Source organism: Mus caroli, unplaced genomic scaffold (genome assembly GCF_978045245.1).
Source record: "Mus caroli unplaced genomic scaffold, Mus_caroli_1 scaffold_11, whole genome shotgun sequence".
NCBI lineage: Eukaryota > Metazoa > Chordata > Mammalia > Rodentia > Muridae > Mus > Mus caroli.
In genome coordinates this window covers 62,084,102-62,107,792 of record NW_028227266.1, presented here as the reverse complement: position 1 = coordinate 62,107,792, position 23,691 = coordinate 62,084,102, and the positions used below count along the sequence as shown (strand labels likewise).

Below are 23,691 nucleotides of genomic sequence, written 5' to 3'. Positions count from 1 at the left end.
TTCACTCTAGTTCTAATACATAAAGAAATGGGCTTATGGAATCTAAGTCATAAATAAATTCATATGTATATATGTGTATATGCATGGATATATATATATATATATTAGAACTGGATTCAAAGCCCTGCTGTATTTGCTTACAAACTCTCAGCACTTCCTTGGGTTTCATGCTATCCCTTCTCTAATAGGGAATGAAAGCACTGTAGCACCCTTACAGTAGACTTAGTCTAAGGTTCTAATATTCCATCCTTGGGCAATGGCTTTTCCATGCCCCTCTTCACCTTATAAAAGCCTCACTGTGCCTTGAAATGTACTTCACCCTCTACCTACTCTACCTTTTTCATGATGGTTACTGTGCCATTTCATCAGGTGCTTACCATGTCCCATGTACTAGATCAATACTTGACAGTGCATTATCTCATTCAGTCCTCACAACATCCCTAAGGCTGGTACTGCTATCTTCATCTTACAGATGAGGAAATGGAGACTTGTAGAAAACAAATAACTTTAATATAGATTAAAACATGTAGAAAGAGAGAGGAGAGAGGGAAGGGAGGAGGGAGGGATAGAGAGACAGAGGGGGGAGAGAGGGAGAGACAGACAGACAGGAAGAGAAGGAGGGAGGAAAGGAGAGGGACGGAAAGAGGCAGAGAGGGAGGAGAGAGGGAGAGACAGACAGGGAGGGAGAAGGGTAGGAGGAGGGAGGGAGAGAGGGAGGGAGGTCTTATATGTGCTGAAACCCGTGGTGTATGAGGTTTGGTGAGCGCTGACCATCTAGCTGTCCTCTCCCCCTGCTAGACATGAATAGAATTTTTGGATTGAATGAGTCAGCCACAGGAATTTCTGAGCCATGTCTACCTAGTCAAAATAGGGTTTTTTAAAGTTTGTATTGGACAAAAATTTGAATATTGCTGAAATTTTCAAATATTTTCTCTTCAGGAGTGCTTTCCCAAGTGTTGGCTAGAACCATTGATAATTACTGTAAAGCACATGCTAACTGAAAAAGATTTTGTGGTAAAATGTGGGAGGAGGCTATCATGTTAAATGCCTTGCCCCTTTGGAAAAATTTAAAGTGTTGCCAGATTAGGAGTCTATATAGAGTCTGTGTAGAGAAGAACACTGGGCCCTTCTTCATTTTTTTTGGTATTGATTTTCCAGACGCTTTAGTGTTAAACCATGCCAGAAGTGTTGTGGAGATGAGTCACTATTATCCAAAGGCTGCCAGCCTCTTTTCCTTCTGACAGAAGGATAATTCCACGTGGATCAAATAAATACAGATGTGTAGTAATTAGTTCTATTCCCAGTGAGCCTATTTCCAACACACTAAAGATGTGAGCGATTATGGAACCTCACCCCAACAGCTTTTATCAATTTAAAGTGCTAAACAACAGGATAGGTCATAACCCAGCCTGCTATTAATAATGTATTTATTATGTACAATATAACAAATTGGGGTAGGGCCCAGAAAAAGAGTCCTTTTAAGAGGAGTGATTTGATTGTCCCTTAGAAGCATCACATGTGCCTGGCCACTCACCTGATGTACAGTCCCAAGGCAATCAAAAGAATAAAAAATCTCATCCAAGGAGAAGAGGCCTACATCGTGGGCGGGATCCTCCACAGAGACGACTTAGCTGTGGCTGATATGCTGAATGTCCCTATCCTGGGCTCAGAGCCTGAGCTGGTTCACCTTTACAGTGCCAAGTCTGGAAGCAAGCGGATCTTTGACAATGCTAATGTGCCAATGCCTCCTGGGATATATGACATCTATACTTACCAACAGGTATGTAGGGTCGCTTTCTTTACTCAAGTATTTTCTGTCCCCTTGACCTTGTACAACTTCAGGTAATGTGGTTCCAGCCCTGCCCAGTGAAGACTGTGTGAATGCTGAGTCACTCTGAAGAGATCTTCACTACGCCTCATGTTGTTTGGGTTCTCTTTGTTTTCTATCCTGTGAACCGAGCCCAGGGCCTCTCCCATGGTAGGTAAGTACGACAGGACCTTATCCTCAGCTCTCTTTACCTTTCTGAGACAACCTTTTATTAAGTTACCCAAGCTGGGCTTGAGCTTAGGGTCCTCCTGCCTCATTTTCCCAAGAGTCTATGATTACATATCTGAACCACAAGGTCCGGTTTTAGAGAACCTTTCCACTGGCATTACAGAAATTACTAAAAGTTCCATAATATTTACTTTTCAGGTTAAGTTACTGAGTGCTGTTAAATTACTTACTCACCAGGACTAATTTACTGTCAGTATTCAGCAACTTCATATCTATCAGTTCATCATCACGGTCATCACCCAGCAATTTAATAGAAACCTAAGAACACAAGAGTGTGTTTTGGAAAAGAAGGGGGCCTGAAAGCTTTTGAGTATTAGGTGAGACCGAAGAATACTGTATACATCCTTGACTCCAGAGACAAATACTTCAGCTCTTTAGGAATGGCTTTGAAAAGAGTAGGGTACTTAGCCCAGAAACAGGAAGTGAAATGGCTTCAGGAATAAAACCACTGGGGTTTTCCCTTGGACCGTTTTGTGGCTCTTCACTCCTCCATCGGCCTCTAGAAACATTTCATTCTGATCCAGCTCCAGCAGGTATTCTCCCAGTTAACTGCCATCCGTTTACATGATAAAGAGAATTAAAAGATTAACTGCTGGCTGTTAATATTCCCTAACCTCTATTTCTGAACTTCTCTTGACCGATTCATTCTGAGCCAATCATAAAGTACATCCTTCCCCTCTTCTTGAAAAATTAAAAAACCATAAGCATGGAGGCAGCTAATAAGGGTCCGAAGGGGGGTCTCCCTCTACTCTCAGTTGCATAAGTCAGGATGTTCTGCACAACACAGTCACTGAAACCAAAATGAACCCTTTGGGCAAATCACACTTTGGTGAGACTATGTTGAAGACGCTATGAATACATTAAGTTGCCCTGAAGTGTTGGAGTCCTGCTACAGAGAGTTCCTAGCCAACACACTGGCTTATAGCAGAGATGGTCTGGAGTTCTAGCTGAGGAGTGATGGCCAGGCTTCCACTGGAATGGGGAGGTAACAAGGCCAGTTGCTTAATTCTGCTTTCTAGTAGGATTTTTTGGCTGATAGATTTAATGTGAGAAAAACAGATTTTTAAACGATGCAACGGAAGACACAAACTACACTAAACAATCTTCATGTCTTCAAAATGCATGTACAAAATTTGTATTGAGTATTAGTTCCATCTTCATTGGCAACAGCACAGGCAATTAAATATATTTATTTAATTAATAAAATATCTATGTTCTGAGATATTTTAGAACTTTATACATTAATTGTGGTTAAAGGTCTGGGTACATTTAATATACTACAAACTCTGTCTAGTGCCTAGCATCCAGAAGTAGTACTAAACCCTTCTCATAGACCCTCAGGATGTTATTTGGCATAAAACATATATTGGTGGTGCAGCAGTAAGCCAGACTGTATCTGAGTTCTGTGCTTACCTGGAAGCCATGCATCTAACGTCAGCAAGAATTGAGGTTCTCCACAGAGGCTTTCCCAGACAGTAATGGCTCTACCCAATCAATGGGAGCCTTTCAGCATTGTGAATGTGCAGATGGTGAGGAGTCAATGCTGACTTTTAATTGATGTACACTGTAAATTTCAAGTGGGTGAAAGATGTGATTATTTTAATTTAGGTTAATAAGTATTCCTGGCTCTTAGTTGGATTTTCACAGTGGTAATTTTTCTGCATCTGCTCTTCACAAACCTGAAGTGAATCACAACTAAAAACATATTACATTTTTAAAAACAGACTCAAACAGAAAATGATAAATGTTTGGAAATAGCATAAAGTCATATGGTTTATGACTGAATTTTCTAATCTAACAGTGAGCATTTCCTGTTCTGATCCATAAAATAACCATGTAAGTCCCTTTCTGGCATGTGCTCTGTATGAAATATTGACAGCTTTGGTTAAATAATCAAAAATGGCAATGCTATTTTAAAGCACTGTTCAATTTTCACTTAAAGATAGCACATAATTCTTTCCAGTGGTGTAGTCTTTACAATACTATTGATCGTTTTCATTACTGTAGGGGATCCATCCACAGGCACCCATTTATAGGAGTCTCAGAAGCAACAAATAATAGGATTTGGAGGAAACACTGATTCTGTTAGTATTTGAAGCCTCCAAGTATACAACATATCTAAATACAAAATTTTTAAAGGCTTTGCTGGGATACCTTTCCTTAAACTAGCAAAATAATGTTTTACCCAATATTAAGAGGTTAAATAGCACTCCTACTTCTATAACTTGTGATCACAGGACACACAGATTACAGCAATATATGATTAATAGAAATAGCACCTCAGCTAACTGGAGAAAGAAAGGCTACAACCCTGATGGACACATTAGGAACCTCTTTTGGCTGTGTTCATAGCCATACAGTATGTAGACGAGAGCACTGTCATTTAAACATCCAAATTATCAATAAATACTACTTGATAATTAGGGAGTTTATACAATTTATTTTCACCTTTATTGAATAACCCATAGTTTTATGAGTTGTCTGGGGACTCCAACTGTATCTACTTTGATATCTCCTCCATTTTGCCATGTCATGTGTCATCCTCAAAATCCTTTGCCAAATAGACACAATTTAGGATAACACGTTGCATTTAAATAAAACCATTTTAACTCAGCAGAAAAATATTCTCTTTAGTTAAAAAAAAAAAGAATCCATTTGGTAGTCAAAGGAATAGATGTGCTGCACAGTTTAATGTCAACTTGTCACAACCTGTTCTCATCTGAGAGGAAGGAAATCAATTGAGAAAAATGTCTCCATAAGATCTGGCTATAGGTCTCATTGAACGCGGAGGCAGCTGCCGGGCATTCGTGTGGTCTCGTCGTCAGCGCAGCCGGGCCTACACGCAAGCAACCATGTCTAAGGGACCTGCAGTTGGCATTGATCTTGGCACCACCTACTCCTGTGTGGGTGTCTTCCAGCATGGAAAGGTGGAAATTATTGCCAATGACCAGGGTAACCGCACCACGCCAAGCTATGTTGCTTTCACGGACACAGAGAGATTAATTGGGGATGCGGCCAAGAATCAGGTTGCAATGAACCCCACCAACACAGTTTTTGATGCCAAACGTCTGATCGGGTGTAGGTTTGATGATGCTGTTGTTCAGTCTGATATGAAGCACTGGCCCTTCATGGTGGTGAATGATGCAGGCAGGCCCAAGGTCCAAGTGGAATACAAAGGGGAGACAAAAAGTTTCTACCCAGAGGAAGTGTCCTCCATGGTTCTGACAAAGATGAAGGAAATTGCAGAAGCATACCTCGGAAAGACTGTTACTAATGCTGTGGTCACAGTACCAGCTTACTTCAATGATTCTCAGCGACAGGCAACAAAAGATGCTGGAACTATTGCTGGCCTCAATGTACTTCGAATCATCAATGAACCAACTGCTGCTGCTATTGCTTATGGCTTAGATAAGAAGGTCGGAGCTGAAAGGAATGTGCTCATTTTTGACTTGGGAGGTGGCACTTTTGATGTGTCAATCCTCACTATTGAGGATGGAATTTTTGAAGTCAAATCAACAGCTGGAGACACCCACTTAGGTGGAGAAGATTTTGACAACCGAATGGTCAACCATTTCATTGCTGAGTTTAAGCGAAAGCACAAGAAAGACATCAGCGAGAACAAGAGAGCTGTCCGCCGTCTCCGCACTGCCTGCGAGCGGGCCAAGCGCACCCTCTCCTCCAGCACCCAGGCCAGTATTGAGATTGATTCTCTCTATGAGGGAATTGACTTCTATACTTCCATTACCCGGGCTTGATTTGAGGAGTTGAATGCCGACCTGTTCCGTGGCACACTGGACCCTGTAGAGAAGGCCCTTCGAGATGCCAAACTGGACAAGTCACAGATCCATGATATTGTCTTGGTGGGTGGTTCTACCAGAATCCCCAAGATTCAGAAAGTTCTGCAAGACTTCTTCAATGGAAAAGAACTGAACAAGAGCATTAACCCCGATGAAGCTGTTGCCTATGGTGCAGCTGTCCAGGCAGCCATTCTATCTGGAGACAAGTCTGAGAACGTTCAGGATTTGCTGCTCTTGGATGTCACTCCTCTTTCCCTTGGTATTGAAACTGCTGGTGGAGTCATGACTGTCCTCATCAAGCGCAATACCACCATCCCCACCAAGCAGACGCAGACCTTCACCACCTAATCTGACAACCAGCCTGGTGTACTCATTCAGGTGTATGAAGGTGAAAGGGCCATGACCAAGGACAACAACCTGCTTGGAAAGTTCGAGCTCACGGGCATCCCTCCAGCACCCCGTGGGGTTCCTCAGATTGAGGTTACTTTTGACATTGATGCCAATGGCATCCTCAATGTTTCTGCTGTAGAGAAGAGCACAGGAAAGGAGAACAAGATCACCATCACCAATGACAAGGGCCGCTTGAGTAAGGAAGATATTGAGCGCATGGTCCAAGAAGCTGAGAAGTACAAAGCTGAGGATGAGAAGCAGAGAGATAAGGTTTCCTCCAAGAATTTACTGGAGTCCTATGCCTTCAACATGAAAGCAACTGTGGAAGATGAGAAACTTCAAGGCAAGATCAATGATGAGGACAAACAGAAGATTCTTGACAAGTGCAATGAAATCATCAGCTGGCTGGATAAGAACCAGACTGCAGAGAAGGAAGAATTTGAGCATCAGCAGAAAGAACTGGAGAAAGTCTGCAACCCCATCATTACCAAGCTGTACCAGAGTGCAGGTGGCATGCCTGGAGGAATGCCTGGTGGCTTCCCAGGTGGAGGAGCTCCCCCATCTGGTGGTGCTTCTTCAGGCCCCACCATTGAAGAGGTGGATTAAGTCAGTCCAAGAAGAGGGTGTAGCTTTGTTCCACAGGGACCCAAAACAAGTAACATGGAATAATAAAACTATTTAAATTGGCACCAAAAAAAAAAAAAAAAAGATCTGGCTATAGGCGTGAATGTAGGGCATTTTCTTAATTAGTGATTGATGTGTGAAGGCCTAGCCCAATGTGGATGGTGCCATCCCTGGGCTAGTGGTGCTGGGTTCTATAAGAAAGCAGGCTGAGCAAGCCATGTGAGGTAAACCAGTAAGTAGCACTTCTCTTATGGCCTCTACATCAGCTCCTGCCTCTGGGTTCCTGTCCTGACTTTTTCAGTGATGGCCAGTGATGTGGAAGTATAAACGCTTTCCTCCCCAAGTTGTTTGGTCATGGTGCTTCATGGCAGTAATGATAATGTTAACTAAGACAATAGAGAACAGGAATATTACTCCAAGTAGAGGATGTCACAGCCAAGAATAGCATGGGGAGTTACATGAGACACTCAGTGTTGTTTTTGCCTTCTGGGAGGTACAGACAACAAAGCCATTTTGTGATCTAATGAGCTATTTTTCTTCAAAGCTATAATAAAATGCTCTTAGAGAATTAAGTAGTCTTGCTACGGAAACTTTTGTCTGACTCAAATCCAACACAAATGTCTTATTGACTGGACACAAGTTATTCCTCTGGCTCGTCCTCTGACCTCTTTCTATACTTCCTCCTTCTCCAGCTGTCTGCAGGCTTAGATACACAGCCCATGGACAACAAATGAGTGTAAAGTCTGGGGTCATAGCAATCCAAGGGAAGTGTTGCTCTGCCACTCAGTGCTTTATGATGATGGGCAAGTCAAATTACTCAGCCTCTTAGTATTAAGTGCAGTCACTAATGGCACCTTCATTATAGGTTATGATATTAAGTGGGAAACTCACATATAGGATACATGAGCCAAGCGCTGGTTCCTACTGAGTGTTCAGTAATGTTAGTTATTGATCTTACTATTATTTTGGGATTAAAGCATGGATTTCTATCCCTTAAAATTTCATCTATTTAAGGCCAGTTATTCAGACAGCATTGTTTTATATCAAATGTAGGGCAGCTGACATTCTAGGAAGGCTGTTTCTGCAAGTGTTTTTTTTTTTATCTCTGTTATCTGTCTTTCTCTATAGTACATTTGTTCAATAATACAGTCAACTTGGCCAAATGGCCAAACAAATGTATGTTAGTGAGGAAAAATGTCTTATACATTACAGTATCATTTTAGATTACTGTGTTTAAAATCTCAATGTTTTCAGGACAATATTTTTATTGTCTTGAACTATAAAAAAATCATTTGAAAAATCAGTAAAACACCTAAGCTGTTATGAAAGAGAGGAGACAATACCAGGATTCAGTTATAGATGTTTAAAAGTTTTCCTTTTTCCTTCATAACTCAGCATTATAATAGTAGTTTTCAATTTCTCACGAATGTGATTGCATTTTAAAAATGGCTTTTATCCCATTGGCTAGTGATTTCTCTATATCATACATCACTTAAAACTTCTTGAATTTGTACTAGTGAGTCACAGGGGACCTAATGAACAGACTGTGTAAAGACACTCGAAGCACCACAAGCAATTACAGAAACGAAATGTGCTTTTTATTGTTGCTGTAACTTTGCCCCCCAGATGATAGAACAGTTGAGCCAGTTGGTGACTGATAACCTGGGAATCCGACGATGGGTCTTTAAAATGAACACGGAATTTGGAGGAAATGGGACAGCATTTTGTGACATTCCTTCCCATCTACAGTGCTACAACTGGGTGCTGAAGGAGAGAAACAGATTCGGTCATGAGGACTGGAAGAAGAAGTGGGCACAAGTGAGTGTTCAGTGGTAACTTACACCACAGTGCTGTGGACAGTTAGGTGATAATCCTTTCTCCCTGACTCAGCTCTGTTATCTATCATTGCAGCCTTTCCTGGGCCTCAGTCTAAATGTAGAGCAGAAATGGGCTCATTGGGTTAGTTAAATGTCCATTTTGGGGGCTCAAAATGGGTTTTTTCTCCCACATCTTCAAAATGATTATGATAGCTAAGCAATAACTAAAATGCCCCATTCGGGGAGCACTGAGAGTCTTGGCCTCCACCCTGAGCACACTCTGTGCTTCTGTCAACTGCTGGGGTTAAGGTAGCTGTATTTTATTAGGAGAAATTCTATTAGCAAATGTGCTCACTGGAAGCTTCTGCATTCTGTCAGAAGCCATGTTTTTGAAGATATTCCAAAGAAATGTATGTAACTACCAGTTCCTGTGAGGTGCTCAGAGAAGAATAGACCCCAGAAGAAAATTCCCAGCAAAGCTGAATAGTGTGCTCAGTGACTCTGGCTCTGAGTGGAGGTGTGTAAACCTTTCCATGTATGTTGGTGAGATGAATTTATACAGCCCCAGTCTGTTCCAATTTTGCTTAATAGTTGTATGTGGCTGATGTCTAACCTGATCTCTAAACACCGTCCCACACTGCATCCTTATACTCAGCTTCTCTTTATTGCATGACCCTGTTTTGGGTGACCTGCTAGAAAAAAGAAGATTGAAAGACAAACTCCTTAACTGGTTTCTTCCCTCCCAGCAGGCATAGCCGTGGACTGTGCAGTGATTTGCATCTGCTTTGCGCATCCCACTACAGAAGTCTATGAATCAAGACACAAGTGATAGAAAGGAAGGGCACACTGGTGGGAGCCACATTATTCCTGGGCAAGTGAGATGATGAATACATCTCAAGACCAGCCAGGAGGGAGAGCTCCCTTTGATAAATGGGTCGGTCCTCCCATGATCTAGTCTGGGCTTTCTTCTCCCTCCAACAGTGAGTGGACTAAACACAGTAGCTGTCATGGCTAGCTCTTCACATATTATTTAAAGGACACCACAGTGAATTACTCTTCTAGAAAAAAATAAAGCAAAGAAAATGTATTTAATTTTGAGGCCCATAGAGGTTTCTGTTATGTTCTCTTTGAACAGGATTTTGTCCTTTTGAAGCAAAGCTGTTGAGTTTAAACCATGGAAAAGTCTAGCACTTTCACTTAAAGAATTGAAACACTACTGTGTACAGTGTTTTCTGGCCTTAGTGTTTCAAACCAATAATTTTTAAAGAATTATCTTGACATTAGACTATGATAGATGTACAATGTTTGACTTTGAGTTTTAAAAATATTTCCAGTACTGACATTTGGCTGAATTGTGGTTGGAACCTCGCTGCTGATTATTTACTTTCAATTATTTTAAACTGTGCCATTTTAAATTGTTACCAAATACATTTAGCACTGTTGTTAATGTTATTAAATTTGAAACTCTTAAATAATTAATGATCTCTTTAAATCATTTTTAAAAACTTAACAGGGAAAAATAATTATTCAGAAATCCTGCTATAATGTATGGCTTGTGCTTGGCTGTGAAGTGTGAAAAGCCAAAGATGAAAATAAAAACAAGGCATGTGTGCACTCTCTCCCCTCTTGTGGGGACTCAAGGACAGCTTATGCCTTCAAAGGGAAGCCCTCCTCTGAGTGGAGGTGAACTGAGGGTATTTATTGAGAATTTAGGTGGAATGCACATTTGTTCCAGAAGGCCATTGTGATGGTGTGCATTTAGACATCAAAGCATTACTTTATGAGCACAAGCATGTTTTAATGTCCTATTTCAGTCTGTAGACCTGTTTCTTTTCATAATGAAGATGTTGTGTCACCAAGCCTAGCCTGGCACATACAAAACATATGCTGGCAGGTTATTAAAAATTTCAGCTTCTTGATGAAAGACTATCCTGCAGGCTAAGAGTCCAGAGAAAGACTCCATTCTGAGAGAATTATTAGAAATGAGAATATGACTGTAAGCACTGAATTATGTTAATACTTACAAATAGCATCATTTGCATAGCAGTTTGTGACATGATGCTGTGAATTCTCGTATTGGTACATTGTAGACAACAGATGAAAGCAGTGCTGTGTGTGGGTTGGGCGCTGCTGTAGAGTCTTACGCGGACACTAGTCTTAAATGTAGGCAGGACCTGGCACAGACACACAACACAAAGATCATCTCTTTTTCCTATTTCCTAATTTTGAACTGAGCTTTGGCTGTTTGCAGTTAAGACCTGAACCAAAGTCACACGAATAATCAGATGCTAAAAAGCCGAGTCACCTTTGAAAGCTCAGTATGGAGACATAGGCATATTTCAAAAAGCAGAAAGGCTGCACTGAAACAAAACATGGATTTTCATTTTTCCCTGGTGGTTGGTAGCAAGCCACTGTTTGTCATCCTGTTGTCTAGTGAAGCCAGCTCCCCGCGCTTCCCCCACTGGGTCCCAAGCTCAGTTGCTGGGTGTACACTGCTTGCTAAGGTTTGTGAACCCACTTGCACAAATGCACGATTCCCTGCTTCTGAGTCAGGGGGTGTGTTTCAGTTAGTAGGGATGAAGACTTAAAACACACTTGTAGGAGAGATGCCTTTCTGACACACACTTGGCGCTACAGTCTGCTTTCTGTGCTCACAGTCTTTCTTGTGGCTGCTTTCTATTTTGTTAGAGGTTAAAATTTCAGTCTCTCATACTATTTTGTTTTACTGTTAGAATGTTAGACATTTGGTATTCATTTAAGTATCACCCAAAATGGAAGTTCTGAATCCAGGGCTCCCAAACTTAGAAAGGCAGAATAAACCATACTTAGATCATTAGAGAACTAGGTCAGCAAACAAACATACCATTACAAAGGAGGAGCAGCCACCACAATGTGCTCAGAACAGCTTCCCCTGTGAAGCCTTGTAAGCAGTGATGGGAACCACTCTCAGGTGACTGACCTAAGCGCCTCCTGTAGAATGTGGTAGGGCTTTATAAGGTGAGCTCAAAGAGGCATTGATTCATCACCACAGAATGTTTAGGAAAGTTAAAAGGTACTGTAACAATATTAGAGAGAGATGTCTAATCTGGTAAGTGTAAAATCACTTTTACTATTGCCTTCATTCTCTGAATTAATTCTCAAATGTGTGTTGTCTTTCATTGCCTCAATAATTGTGAGTAATCTAATTAAACATAAGAACTTAGCCATTTTCCCCTTTATACATCTTCCTCACAATTAATGGCTGCATGTTATTCCCTTGTATTAATTCTAATATGCTAAAACACTCACCTGTCTGAAAACTTAAGCTCTTCTCCAGTTTTGTTTTGCTCCTGTTTTTTTTTTTTTTTTAATTGTGGACCAGAGAAATGTCTATATAGTATATGCTTTTAAAACAAAAACAAAAACAAATTCTGCTTTTCTTTCCCCTCGGGAGAAATCCCCATGAGTAGAATGCTGTATATAGTGCTCCGGCTCTTGTTGTACGCGCTGCATTGATAAGAAGATGCTAGTGGCCTCCAAAACCATTAGCAGAACACACAGCTGAGCGCTGCAGAGGAGACTTCCTTTAGCTCCTGAAGAAGCTCCCCTCTGCGGCCCTGGCTCTGTGGCCGTGCCATGTGCCGCCGCTCTGGCAGATCTTCTACTTCCCACAGATGTCCCTGGGCCACACTCACTACTGAGTGCTCCCCTTTCCTACAAGGCCGTGAACTGGGAGGTGAGGAGAGGTGTCAGTATGCATACCTCAGCTGTAGAAGGGAGGAACCTGTCAGGAATTCTTAGAAAACCCAGATGCCTCACCATATGCATCCCTGTCAACGTGCATAGTTGACAACAGAGAATTCTATATATGACCTTTTGCCCAGTTACAGAGAGATACACTTATTTGAGTCAGCCTATAAATGATCACTATTGAATAGCCTACCTTCACAATCCGATACAGCACTAAAAACAAGAGAAGCGACTCAGCTTACTCTTCTTTTACACAAGCCGCCAGAAATTCTCTTTGTTTTTGTCTGACTTGTTTCTAGACATAATTGAAGTTCATGTGGTAAGCCTTTTAAAGCAGAGCAAGAGTTAAAATGGGTCAGTCTGCGGCTGAGGGCTGAGCACTGACTGAGTGCCCGGGTAAAGGAAGAGTAGCTGGCCTCACGAGCCCCACAGATCTGCCCCTCTCAGAGCTTCCTGGGAAACAGCCACAACCAAATCACCATGGCTCTCTAAGTTGCCATTTGTTTATCTGGAAATAGATAACAGTACAGGTGTCACATGGAGCTGCGATGAGGGTTAAGGGTATCCTGTGACTTGGCCAGCAATAGTCTTAGCATGTGGACATTTAAGATATTGTTGCTTTGTTGCTTTTTATTATGAATATTAATTAAAGTTGTATTATGAGAAAATATAAGCAATAGTGAGCAAATAAATACAAATTAGCAGTTCCTTGGCAATTCCGAAGGTTACTTAGGAGGCTTTGTGGCCTTCAAGACTACTGTAGTGTACATCAACTATTATTATATAAGATGCTAGCAAAACCTCAGAATAATGATCTAATTGTCTCTATGTTAGGATTTTCCTAATTAATACCTTTAAAAGAATAACCCTAGATAGCATCCTGGCCTCTTACCATTTGAGAATAGAAAACAATGTGTTTCTTAGCGCTTTCTCCATGTTGAATAAAGAGGCTTGATAAAGTAGAGATTATTCTGACCAAAACATTGAGTCTGGATGCTTCTGGTTCCAGTTGGCATATTTTCTAATTAGTATAGCAGCATGTCACCAAGATCACTGGAAAGTCTTAATCATGTACATATTTTTCCTTAGCTCTGAGAATGACTTAGAACGTTTTCTTCCAGTTGAGTGGTTATTTTCATGGTGCTGCCAGGGATGCGTTTGAGGTGCTTCTCTGTGCCTGAGGATGATGACAGGAGAAGGAAAATTGCCTCCCCAGTTAAATGAAAGCCTGGGCACCCCTTCCGAGGACCTATAATAATCAGCTATACAAGCTGTTGGCTTGTGTGTCCTATTGATTTAATATGCTTCTAATCAGTACATAAAGCTATGGGCCTGCAGTGTTAATTTTTCATATGCTTACAAAGTACCCTTTGATTTTCTGTCACACGTTAATTACAGCATTTTGCCATTAAATAGGAAGCTTTGTGTAAACTAATTACTAGGTAATCATTGTCTACTGAAAGCGTGCTGTTTGTACCTTTTATTTTATTCTAAAAATGCACAGATCTCACAGTCTGGAAACACTCTACCTTCCAGCCATTAGCTCTCACTAATTCATAGCATTATTGTGGAGAGTGGAGGAGTTGTAATTGTTGTGGTATCAGAGCTGTTAATTACCGGAGTAAACAGTTGAAATGGTGCCAAGGTCTATTGTACAAGGCAGAGAAAAGGAGGTTTAAATGTTACTCCCACCATCTGGGGACTGGAGGAGAGGCAAATGCTAGAGAACAGCGGCGAGGAGGCGCCGCCGCCGCTTCAGCTCCAGGGTTGGCGGCCATATGGATCCAGAAAAATTTGAATCAATTGAATTTAACTGCCAGTTTTTCACAATAACTGCGTGGAAGGAAGGAATAAAGCAGAAGATAAGAGAAAGGAGGATTGGTTAGTGTTTTCACACCAGGGAAGGTCCCGCTGGAGTCCTTTTGGAAATGTCTGTGCTGCTGAAAACCACAGAGCAGGCTTAGGCTTTTGGAGTGGATTCAAAGAGAGCTTTCACTCTCTGACAGTCACAGTGCCATGTGCTACTGGTCATCTGTCCTCAGTGCCTCTTGGTGAACCAGGGATGCCCTTGAGAAGTCTAGGACTCTCTGTAACTGAGCCAGGCGCTAGACAAACCCTCACTGTGGGATTCACTAGTCTAGTCCTGTGCGTGGTCTGTGGAAAGAAAACAATCAATTTACAACGCTGCTTCATCCTCCTGACTCCATGTATCTGATGTGTGTAAATATCAAAAAAGGTCCCTCTCTTCTCTTGATTGAGAAACAGTGCTGCATGCCCATTCTTTGTGTACAGAATAAAATACAAGGCTCCCTTGATAAACTCAGTTTCATTCCTGGAACTCAGTCTTCCCCATTACTTGAATGAGAATCAATCCAAAAGGAATGTGTGCTTCCTTTTGTCTTCAGTCTGCATTTAAAGAGTGTGTCCATCATCGTCCTCAGTCCTCCCACCCAGGTATTTCTCTACATGTCCCAAGTCTCTACATGGATAGGAGAAAACCTATTTCCAGTAGCTTTCTACTAGATTATGGCTACTTCTACTTATGGTTGATTTAAACACAGCCTGGTTCCCACTTTAAAACACTGTATAATCTTTAAAACAGTCATATGTATTTACTGGCTGTCATTCTTACAATTCAGTATAATTTCCTTGAGAACTGTTTTCCAGTGGTAAGAATATGTGTCTCTCCCCAGCCATTTGCTGCAGTAACTACTTTTCAGTATCATTCTCCAAACACGAACATCTTCTCTTCTTAAGCCACCCTGGATTACTGTATTTATTTCTAATCGTTCCTTTAGCAGATGTTGAAGTAATTTGGGGTGTAATGTAAGCATCTCTTTTAAAGAGAGAAATCACAGATAGACCAGGAAGCGAGGGCAGCGGGCAGCATTTGTCAGGCTTGTGTGATAGCAGTTTTGCCCTGGGGGAGGGGGAGTTTTTCCCTCCTTTTGTGTATGTGCAAAGTTCAATTAAGAATTTCTAGAAGCACTTAATCTTTATCTATTGAAACCCCCACAGCATGCAGTGGGACAGGATGAGCCTAGAAAAAAAGAAAGAAAGAAAGAAAACAGTTGTGCTCCCTGTGGCGAGGGGAAAGAGAAGCAGCAGTCAGTGCTGGAGAGTGGAGAGGGAATGAACTTCTCCGGTGGCTGTGGTTGCAGTGAGGCAGTTGTGCTGAGCTTCGGAATGGAAGTACAACATATGTGCCTCAGTTGGACAAAATGCTTCTCAAGTCGAATCAACTGCTAGGCCTGCATGTTGGTGCAAGGTAGAGGCCTCGCTAATGAGGGACCAACTCCTCAGGAAGCAGTGAGTGGGTAATGCAACCTAAGTATGGAATTATATACCGCGTTTTCAACATTCCGTTTAATGAGAGCCGCCACTGCAGCGAATCACTTGCCACACACCCGAAATGGGCCATTAGCTATCAAGGGAAAATTGTCTTTGCCGCTTTTAGCAGATGGAGCAAATATTTTACAAAGCAATTTTACATACCAAAAACATTTGTGTGCTTTGGTAAAGCTGGTTGTTTTACATTATGTTACCTTCTACTGCAGCATAATTTTCCATCTCATCGAAGACAAACTTGGCATTTTTGATTTTTAAATTCTCCATTAACAATTAAACACAGAGTAGTAAAGCTGTCCTTAAACTTTAAGTAGGTATGGGAAGTAGTTTCAGACTTGTTGGAGACACTTTCACTTTTTTCTTCATCCTTTCAACATATTTTTGCACCCTAAAGAGGGCCTGTTCCTAATTATCTCAGTGGAAAGCAATGAGTGAAAACTTGGTGAAAGTAATCACCATGCAGGATGATCCGAGCATCCTTACAGCTACCATTGTGGACTGTGAGGACATGCTTTGGCCCACCTATTTGTTATGTCCATTTAAAATGCTTAAGCTTCAAGAACCTCAACTTAAATGACTTTTCCTCTAAAGAGAAACTGGCTCCAGATGGTGGCTCAGCAATGTCACCGAGGACCCACAGTTTTCATCTCTTTTTTGAACTATGTGTCAGGCTGCTTCCTTCCTAAGGCTGGCTGTTCTCTGCATTGCAAGATGGCCGCCAGTAACTTCCAGAATGTGTTCCTGGCCCAGGCAATAGACAGAGAGAACATCCCATCAGGTAGCGACTCAGAAGAGCACACACTTCCTTTCCAGAGGCCCCAGTAGGTGCTTCCTAGCAAGTGATTGGGTCACATCCCTATACTGCACCAGCAAGGCTACTATGCTTCATTGGAGGTAAGAGTAGAATTCCCCCTCAACCAATCTTCCATAGCAAAGAACAGGAAAGAACCATTTTGAAAGGAAGTGAGGGTACCCTTAATCTGAAAGAGGAGGTACATATGCTGTTTAGCCAACAACAGTTATCTATTCTACCATTTTCCCATATTTAGCATGGCGCCTGTAAGTTGATGTAATGTGACCAGAGGGTTAGACTCACTAATGGCAGTCATGGGCACAGATCCTACTCTACTATGGCCCACTGGTCACGACTGGGTTTAAGTCCAAGTTCTGCTACTTCCTAGCTGTATGACACGAAATAAAGATAGTATCTCTAGCCAGCGGCTTCAAGATGGTAAATGTAGGACACCCTGGCACAGGGCTATACCATGGTAAACTTTCAGTAAGTGAAAGCTATTATTTTACCTTTAAAATGAGCACAGCAGTTTTACAAAATGAACAACCCTGTCGGTTCACCTTCAGTGTGGAGTGCTGTTCACCTCTGTGCCCCCAGCCAGTTCTAATCCCAGCACTGTTCATGCTGCAACACACGTCTCTGTCTGAACAAGGCAGGGACATAGAGAGTACACACTCAGAGCTCAGAAGCTAGATAGATCCTGCAGCCTTACTGTGCACTTGGCTGTTACACGAGGCATCTGTCCTAAGGAGTCCACAGATCCCCTTAAACTGCAGTCTAACTGACAATCCTAGTTTATCAGGTGTCCATCCTACCCCTCTGACTTGGTGTACTGTCCAGGCCTCTGTTCAGAGCTATCAGAAATACCTATAAAGAAGAACTATCTAGGCAGGTCTGTGAGATTTCCTTACAGTCTGTCTTAATCCAGAGATTAAGACATGTTTCTTTGGTTTTCTTTTAAATATGGTCAAATAATATTTCATTAATGAAGAAGTTATTTTATTTAATATTCTAGTAGAAATTCAGTCAAGAAACTACAAAAATGAAATATGAGTTTTGGTAAGATTGAGTACTCTAATTTGCATTCTTCTTTCTCCTCCCCCATCCTACACACACACACACACACACACACACACACACGTGTGCGCGCACACACACAGCACTAGAAATTTGTTTGGGTGGGAAAACTCTAGAGTTGGAAGTATCTTTCATCACTGAGGGCAGTGTTAAAGTGAGAATGCTGGTGGCTCCCCTAAGATACCTTGCATTTCCCTCAGTCAACATATCTGTTCCTTCAAATTCACATTTCCTTGACAGAAATAGAGAAAGTCAAGAAATAAGATACAGGCATAATAGAAAAATAGTCTCGAGTTTGTCAGTCAGGTCAATAGAAATCAAATGCCCTCTGAAGATGCCTTAGAAATTTCCAGGTCATTACTATTACCGAGAACTTGGAGATATAATTCTGGGTGCTGAACAGTAAATGAGCAAGCCAGTCTATGCAATGATGAAGATGAGCTGAAGAGTAAGAAATGTCATCTAGCCATGAGCTTCAGAGGGCATCCCTAGAACCAGTCTCATCCTGAAATTTTTAAAAAAACAAAGCATAATTTTCTATCATTTATGCTTCACAAGGAATATATCTTCCCTCCCACACCCCAGAGTAACTGGTCCTAAATGACCTGCACAGTGTAGATGACAGGTTCTGGGAAACGTTGAATTGGTCACCCCATTACCTTGTCATTAGCCCCTAATTCTACACTGTAAGTTTGTAAACATATACTTCTGTTCCTGGCTTATAACAGAAAGACAGACATATGATAGACATACACATGTTGTGCATACCCTTTCTTACTTGAATATGTGAGCTGCAACTCCCAAATTACCATCATTGTTATTATAGCCTTTATTTTATAGAGGTGAGGGAACAAGTCTCTTTTCATTGGCACTAAGGCTGAAGGTACTAAGTATTAGTTTAAGCCGGATGCAACCCTTTAGACATAGATAGTTAATATTACCCTCTGACTCCTGTTATTACTTAGAGAGCTAATCATTTCTCCAGCGTCCCCCACTGAATGCCACCCTGTCCGTGCCTTCAGTCCTGTAGTTCTCCATTTTTGTTTGTTTGTCTGTTTGTTTTTCAAGACAGGGTTTCTCTGTGTAACCCTGGCTGTCCTGTAACTCACTTTGTAGACCAGGCTGGCCTTGAACTCAGAAATCCGCCTGCCTCTGCCTCCCAAGTGCTAGGGTTAAAGGCGTGCGCCACCACGCCCAGCTCAGTCTTGTAGTTCTCATGATGAGACTTGAGGCTTCCTCCAGGTCTCTGTAGCAAGGTTTCCTTCTGGAAATCTCTCTTCTTGCTGTGGTTTTGTGCAGAGTGCAAATACTAGACATTGTGGCAGAATGGCTTATTTTGTAAGCAGGATGGCAGTGGCAGGCTGGCACCATGTCCTCAGAAGCCTTGTCAGTTCATTACTGACCCTCACATAATGTTGCAACTGACATGACACTCCACATATGTCAACTCCTTTATCTTTCTGAAGTCTTTAGAGGCAGTGAATCCTGTAAATCTACCCAAGTGGGATTGGTGCTTCTAAGGAAGCTGGCCCTTCAGGTGATTCCTCGGCAGTAAGGAGCAAGTCTACGGAGAGATTCCCATTTTCTGTTATTCTGTAGCATCAGCTATAAAGGACCATCTCCTTAGGTTCACTACTGTCATGATTCATTGCACAAACATGGAGCATTCTTCTCCTGGGCATGGGAAGTTTGATCTCAAAGCTAATGTCTTTGTCACTTAGGCGCTAGGGGATATGCAGGGTGGTGGGGGAAGACACCTGACTACAGCAGGGGAAGAAGGCTTCTGGGAAGAAGAAAGAGTAAGAGGGAGTGAGCTAGGGAGGATGACAAAGGAAGTTGGAGGGAGGCGAGACTGTAGGAGTAGAGGCCAGGCATACCACAGAGGCTGCTTCTTGTGTGTTTGTTTTGTAGGTTAGCATACAAAGTAATGAGCTTCCTCATGTCACGTGCACACCTGAGTGTCATACTTAGTTTTTGCACAGTATTGTAGAGTGTCCTGCTAAAGAACTGGCACCTGGGTTCAAGCTGATGGAGTTTCTAAATTAAGCTTACAAGGCTTTCACTTGTTCCTTCACTGTTTCCCCTCCATCTTTTTCCTTTGAAAAATGACCCTGTAGTAGATAGGTTTTTTCCTCTGATACAGTTACCTAAATGAGCATACAGGATGGAACAGAGTAGATGGCTCCCTTCAAAAGGAGGGACTGAAGCTCCACTTCCCCAAGAGAGGCCTGGGCTATGTATGAGCTTTCTTTTATCTGACATTATTTTCCAGAAAAGGGCAGGATCTAAAGCTAGGCTTCACTGCTCTCCATGTAGAGACAGTCTTCCTCCATGGAACAGAAGGTTGAACTAGAGAAATGTGTGACTAGAGAAAGGCGCTATTCGGAGACCAGAGGGGCTCCCGTGCTGGAGCTGCATGCTCATGAGTTCTTCGTGAGATCATCCCGGGTGTGGATAGAGGTGGAGACACCGCCCATTGCTTTGATAGTCAGTTTCCTTGCTTTTACACGGCAAGGCAGAGGTTTAGAAGCCAGAGCTTCTCTAGCCTTTTCTAGCAAGACTCTGAACCTTGTGCTGGCAAATCATCCTGAGAAAGGCCAGAGCACTCTGCTTCTTAGTGCGTTTCTGTTTTGTATGTCAGTCACTTACTAGGGCTGACTAATGACACTTAACCCACAGGGGTTTCTGGGTAGTTATGAAATAAATCAGATTATCTGGACCTGCCCATCATATACTCTAAGATTCGCCTTTTATTCTGAATTTTCAGCGGGCATTCAACCAGAATCAGCTAGATGTTTCATAGAGCTGGAAGATGGCAGAGGATAGTGGACCATCCCTTTTTAATGTTAGGGAAATTGGAAAAAGTGAGTATGCAGATGATTTCTAGGATTACAACCAGCCTCATCCCTAGAGCTGATTCTTATAAATCACTCAATGTTCACTCTTAAATTCATAGTTTGCCTGGGACCCCAAAGCAAGCTAGAGCTTTGCTTGTCCCTGCTCTGCATCAGGCAGAAATAACATCTGAACTATGGCTTATATTTGAAAAGTTTAAGTGAAGCTTAAGAGCATTATAGCCTAGGGTAGAAAAGAAATTATCACAGCAAGCCACACCTTTTATGTGAAAAGATCGACTTCCTATTGACTTGAGAGCTTCTTACTGGTTTTCACTCCTTATAGGAGGCTGTGTTGTCTCCAGATCATCTCAACAGTGATAGAGGTAGGGGCCTAGCTAGCTAAACAGGTGACTGGAGTGGGAATTTCTGGCTTCTTTGGAGACTCGTTTGTGTCATGTGATGTTTTTCTGGACACGGTCTTATGAGAGATGTTTTGCTGAAGCAGACACATGATGTTTTCTTCGGGAAGCTGTCTGGTAAAAGGCCATGTGATGTGTTTGCTGGAGCAGATGCTTGAGAGGACACATGATGTTTAGAAAGGGTATAAGTATAACCCAGCAGCCAGTGGATGAAAGTCTGGCTCTGGTCTTCACTGACTCTGGTCTTCACTGACTCTGGTCTTCACTGACTCTGGTCTTCACTGACTCTGGTCTTCACTGACACTGGTCTTCACTGACTCTGGTCTTCACTGACTCTGGTCTTCACTGACTCTGGTCTTCACTGACTCTGGTCTTCACTGACTCTGGTCTTCACTGACTCTGGTCTTCACTGACTCTGGTCTTCACTGACTCTGGTCTTCACTGACACTGGTCTTCACTGACTCTGGTCTTCACTGACTCTGGTCTTCACTGACTCTGGTCTTCACTGACTCTGGTCTTCACTGACTCTGGTCTTCACTGACTCTGGTCTTCACTGACTCTGGTCTTCACTGACTCTGGTCTTCACTGACTCTGGTCTTCACTGACTCTGGTCTTCACTGACTCTGGTCTTCACTGACTCTGGTCTTCACTGACTCTGGTCTTCCAGAATAACATTATTGCATTGGTTCACTTTGCTTTCTTCGCCAATCTTCACTTGTCATGACTTGGTAGAAAGAAACACAACAAAGAACTCACAATCCTTGGCAGAACCTCTTGGTTTCTTCTGTATCAAGCCACTGCTACTGATTTGAATGGACTGGACTTCTGACAATGAAGATTGGAATCAACTCAAAGAACTACTTCTAAATGGGTCCTCGTCCCCCCTTGTCCTATTAACCATCTTCCTCCTGTACCTTTGATCGCTGGGCTATAAGGGAGGTTGAAACATTTAGGAACCCTTATTAAAGTGGGTTTTTTAAAAAATCTAAGCCTCCCTGTGACACTGTGGTCTGCAGGCACTTTAGGTTGCCTAAGGCTGTCTTTAGAACTTGCCTTGTCACTTCAAATCCCACCTTTACCATTTCAGCCAAGAGTTTCGGCTTTCCTGTCAAAGCTGTAAGAGGCACAGATTAAAGAGATGGCAGTGTCAAAGGAAGACCTCACCAACTTGTTTGTTCCTCCTAGGCTCAAGTTCAGTAAAATTTGTAGAATAAAACTGTTCTCATCTAAAGGAGCTAAGGATAAGCTATTCCGCTCTCATTTTACACAATGAGAAACTGAGGTCCACAGAGTGGGGAGGCAGAGGACACTCTGCAGGTCAGGCTGTGGTAGGTCTGAAGCCTGGGCTACTGATGACCAGCACAAAGTGCCTTCTGGAGACAATATGCACAATTAGCGTCAAATCTGGGGAGGGGGAATCACTTTGAAATATGAAAAGTGAAATGTCCGGAAAAATAGAACAATCTCAAAATGGCTTTCTGGCTCTGGGTAAACAGTAACCACATTTTTTTGCCTGTTGGAGGCCTGGTTTTTAATCACTCCACAAGCAGTTTTCATTTCTGTAGTAAAATTGCTTGTGGTTCTATTTAATTTGTTTCTGCAGGAGTCAGCTCTGGTGAAGATCTCCGAGGAGCTGGCGGGCATTTTAGCACAGCACGTACAGCTAGTCAATGAGAAACGGTTCCCGACGTGGAGGAAATTCCTCCACATGTTTCTCACTCAAGGTAAATAAGACTGTAAAGTTCCTATTGAGGACCAGTATGCACAGGCTTAGTTAGCTTCTAGTTCTGGGTCAAGCCAGGGCCAACTTAAATACTCTACATCAGCCAATGTTGGTGTAGAAAATGCTTCTGCCATTGACTTTGTTCTTTTCAAGCACTGCCTAGATTTTTACCTTGTACCCAGCCTCCTAAGTAAATAGGAACTGAGCATACCAAGCATGCCATGCAGAAGCCAGGGTCTGGGCATTTCTCATACCAGACTTGTCTTGAACAGAAGCCCTCCATCTGAACTACATCAAAGACCTGGAACGGTCCTCGGAGATCAGGTGTCCTTGCATATGGTTGTTGGGAAAATTCAAGGATAGAAATGGGAAAGTTTCTATCACAGACTGGCAACAAAAGGCCTTTACTAAATCTAGTTTTCTCTCCCATTTTCTAGGAGAGCAGAATGGCATAGCTCAGAAAGGTAGCATTTCCAACCAGACTCTACAGTCTAGGAATAAAATCAAATTCCTCCTTCTTCCTCAGCCTCAGTCTTAAGGGCATGGGGAAATCAGTGATACACTTTATTTGTTGTGTTCATCTCCTCATTTATCTGAGGTCCCAGAGCCCTGTGGGGTGCCACGTAAGGATCCATCTAGGCATAAGCTTTCCCTCTCTAAGAGATCACAATATAAGCTCACATTGCTTTACACTGCTTAACACCTCTACCTGCTGCTGTCAAGTGAAGATGATGATAATAGTATTTTGGCCTTGATATATAATGATAAACTGATAGTACTATCGTGTGATAATAGCAACACAACAATACTAGCACAGCAGTGAGATACACTGAGCACACAGTAGGTATTATATGCCAACATCATCCTAAGCAGATACACATTAACTTACTTCATCCTCTTATCATTATTATGGGTGGAAACTGCTATAACCCTTATTCAAACCACAGGGAGCCCAAGGAACAAATGATTAGATCACCCCAAATAATCTCCCAACACATAGAAGGTCTCATAAAAAGTCTATCCCTGCTTCTGTAGGAGTCTTGGCCAGGGCCAGTGAGTCTACTCATCAGGAGCATGCTGC

General features: G+C 42.2%; 1 protein-coding gene across 6 annotated transcripts in view; it reads left to right on the top strand.

Annotated features, from left to right (window-relative positions):
- Iqch (IQ motif containing H) overlaps positions 1 to 23,691 on the top strand; it is a 210,309-nt gene that overhangs the window by 115,283 nt on the left and 71,335 nt on the right. For 5 of the 6 annotated variants that reach the window (XM_085844696.1, XM_085844698.1, XM_085844699.1 and 2 more), the window contains 3 exons: positions 1,508 to 1,780; positions 8,494 to 8,685; positions 22,491 to 22,611. In XM_085844696.1, the coding sequence (XP_085700822.1) occupies positions 1,508 to 1,780; positions 8,494 to 8,685; positions 22,491 to 22,611 (586 nt within the window). The remainder of the gene's footprint in view (positions 1 to 1,507; positions 1,781 to 8,493; positions 8,686 to 22,490; positions 22,612 to 23,691) is intronic. The other variant, XM_085844697.1, reaches the window with a different exon arrangement.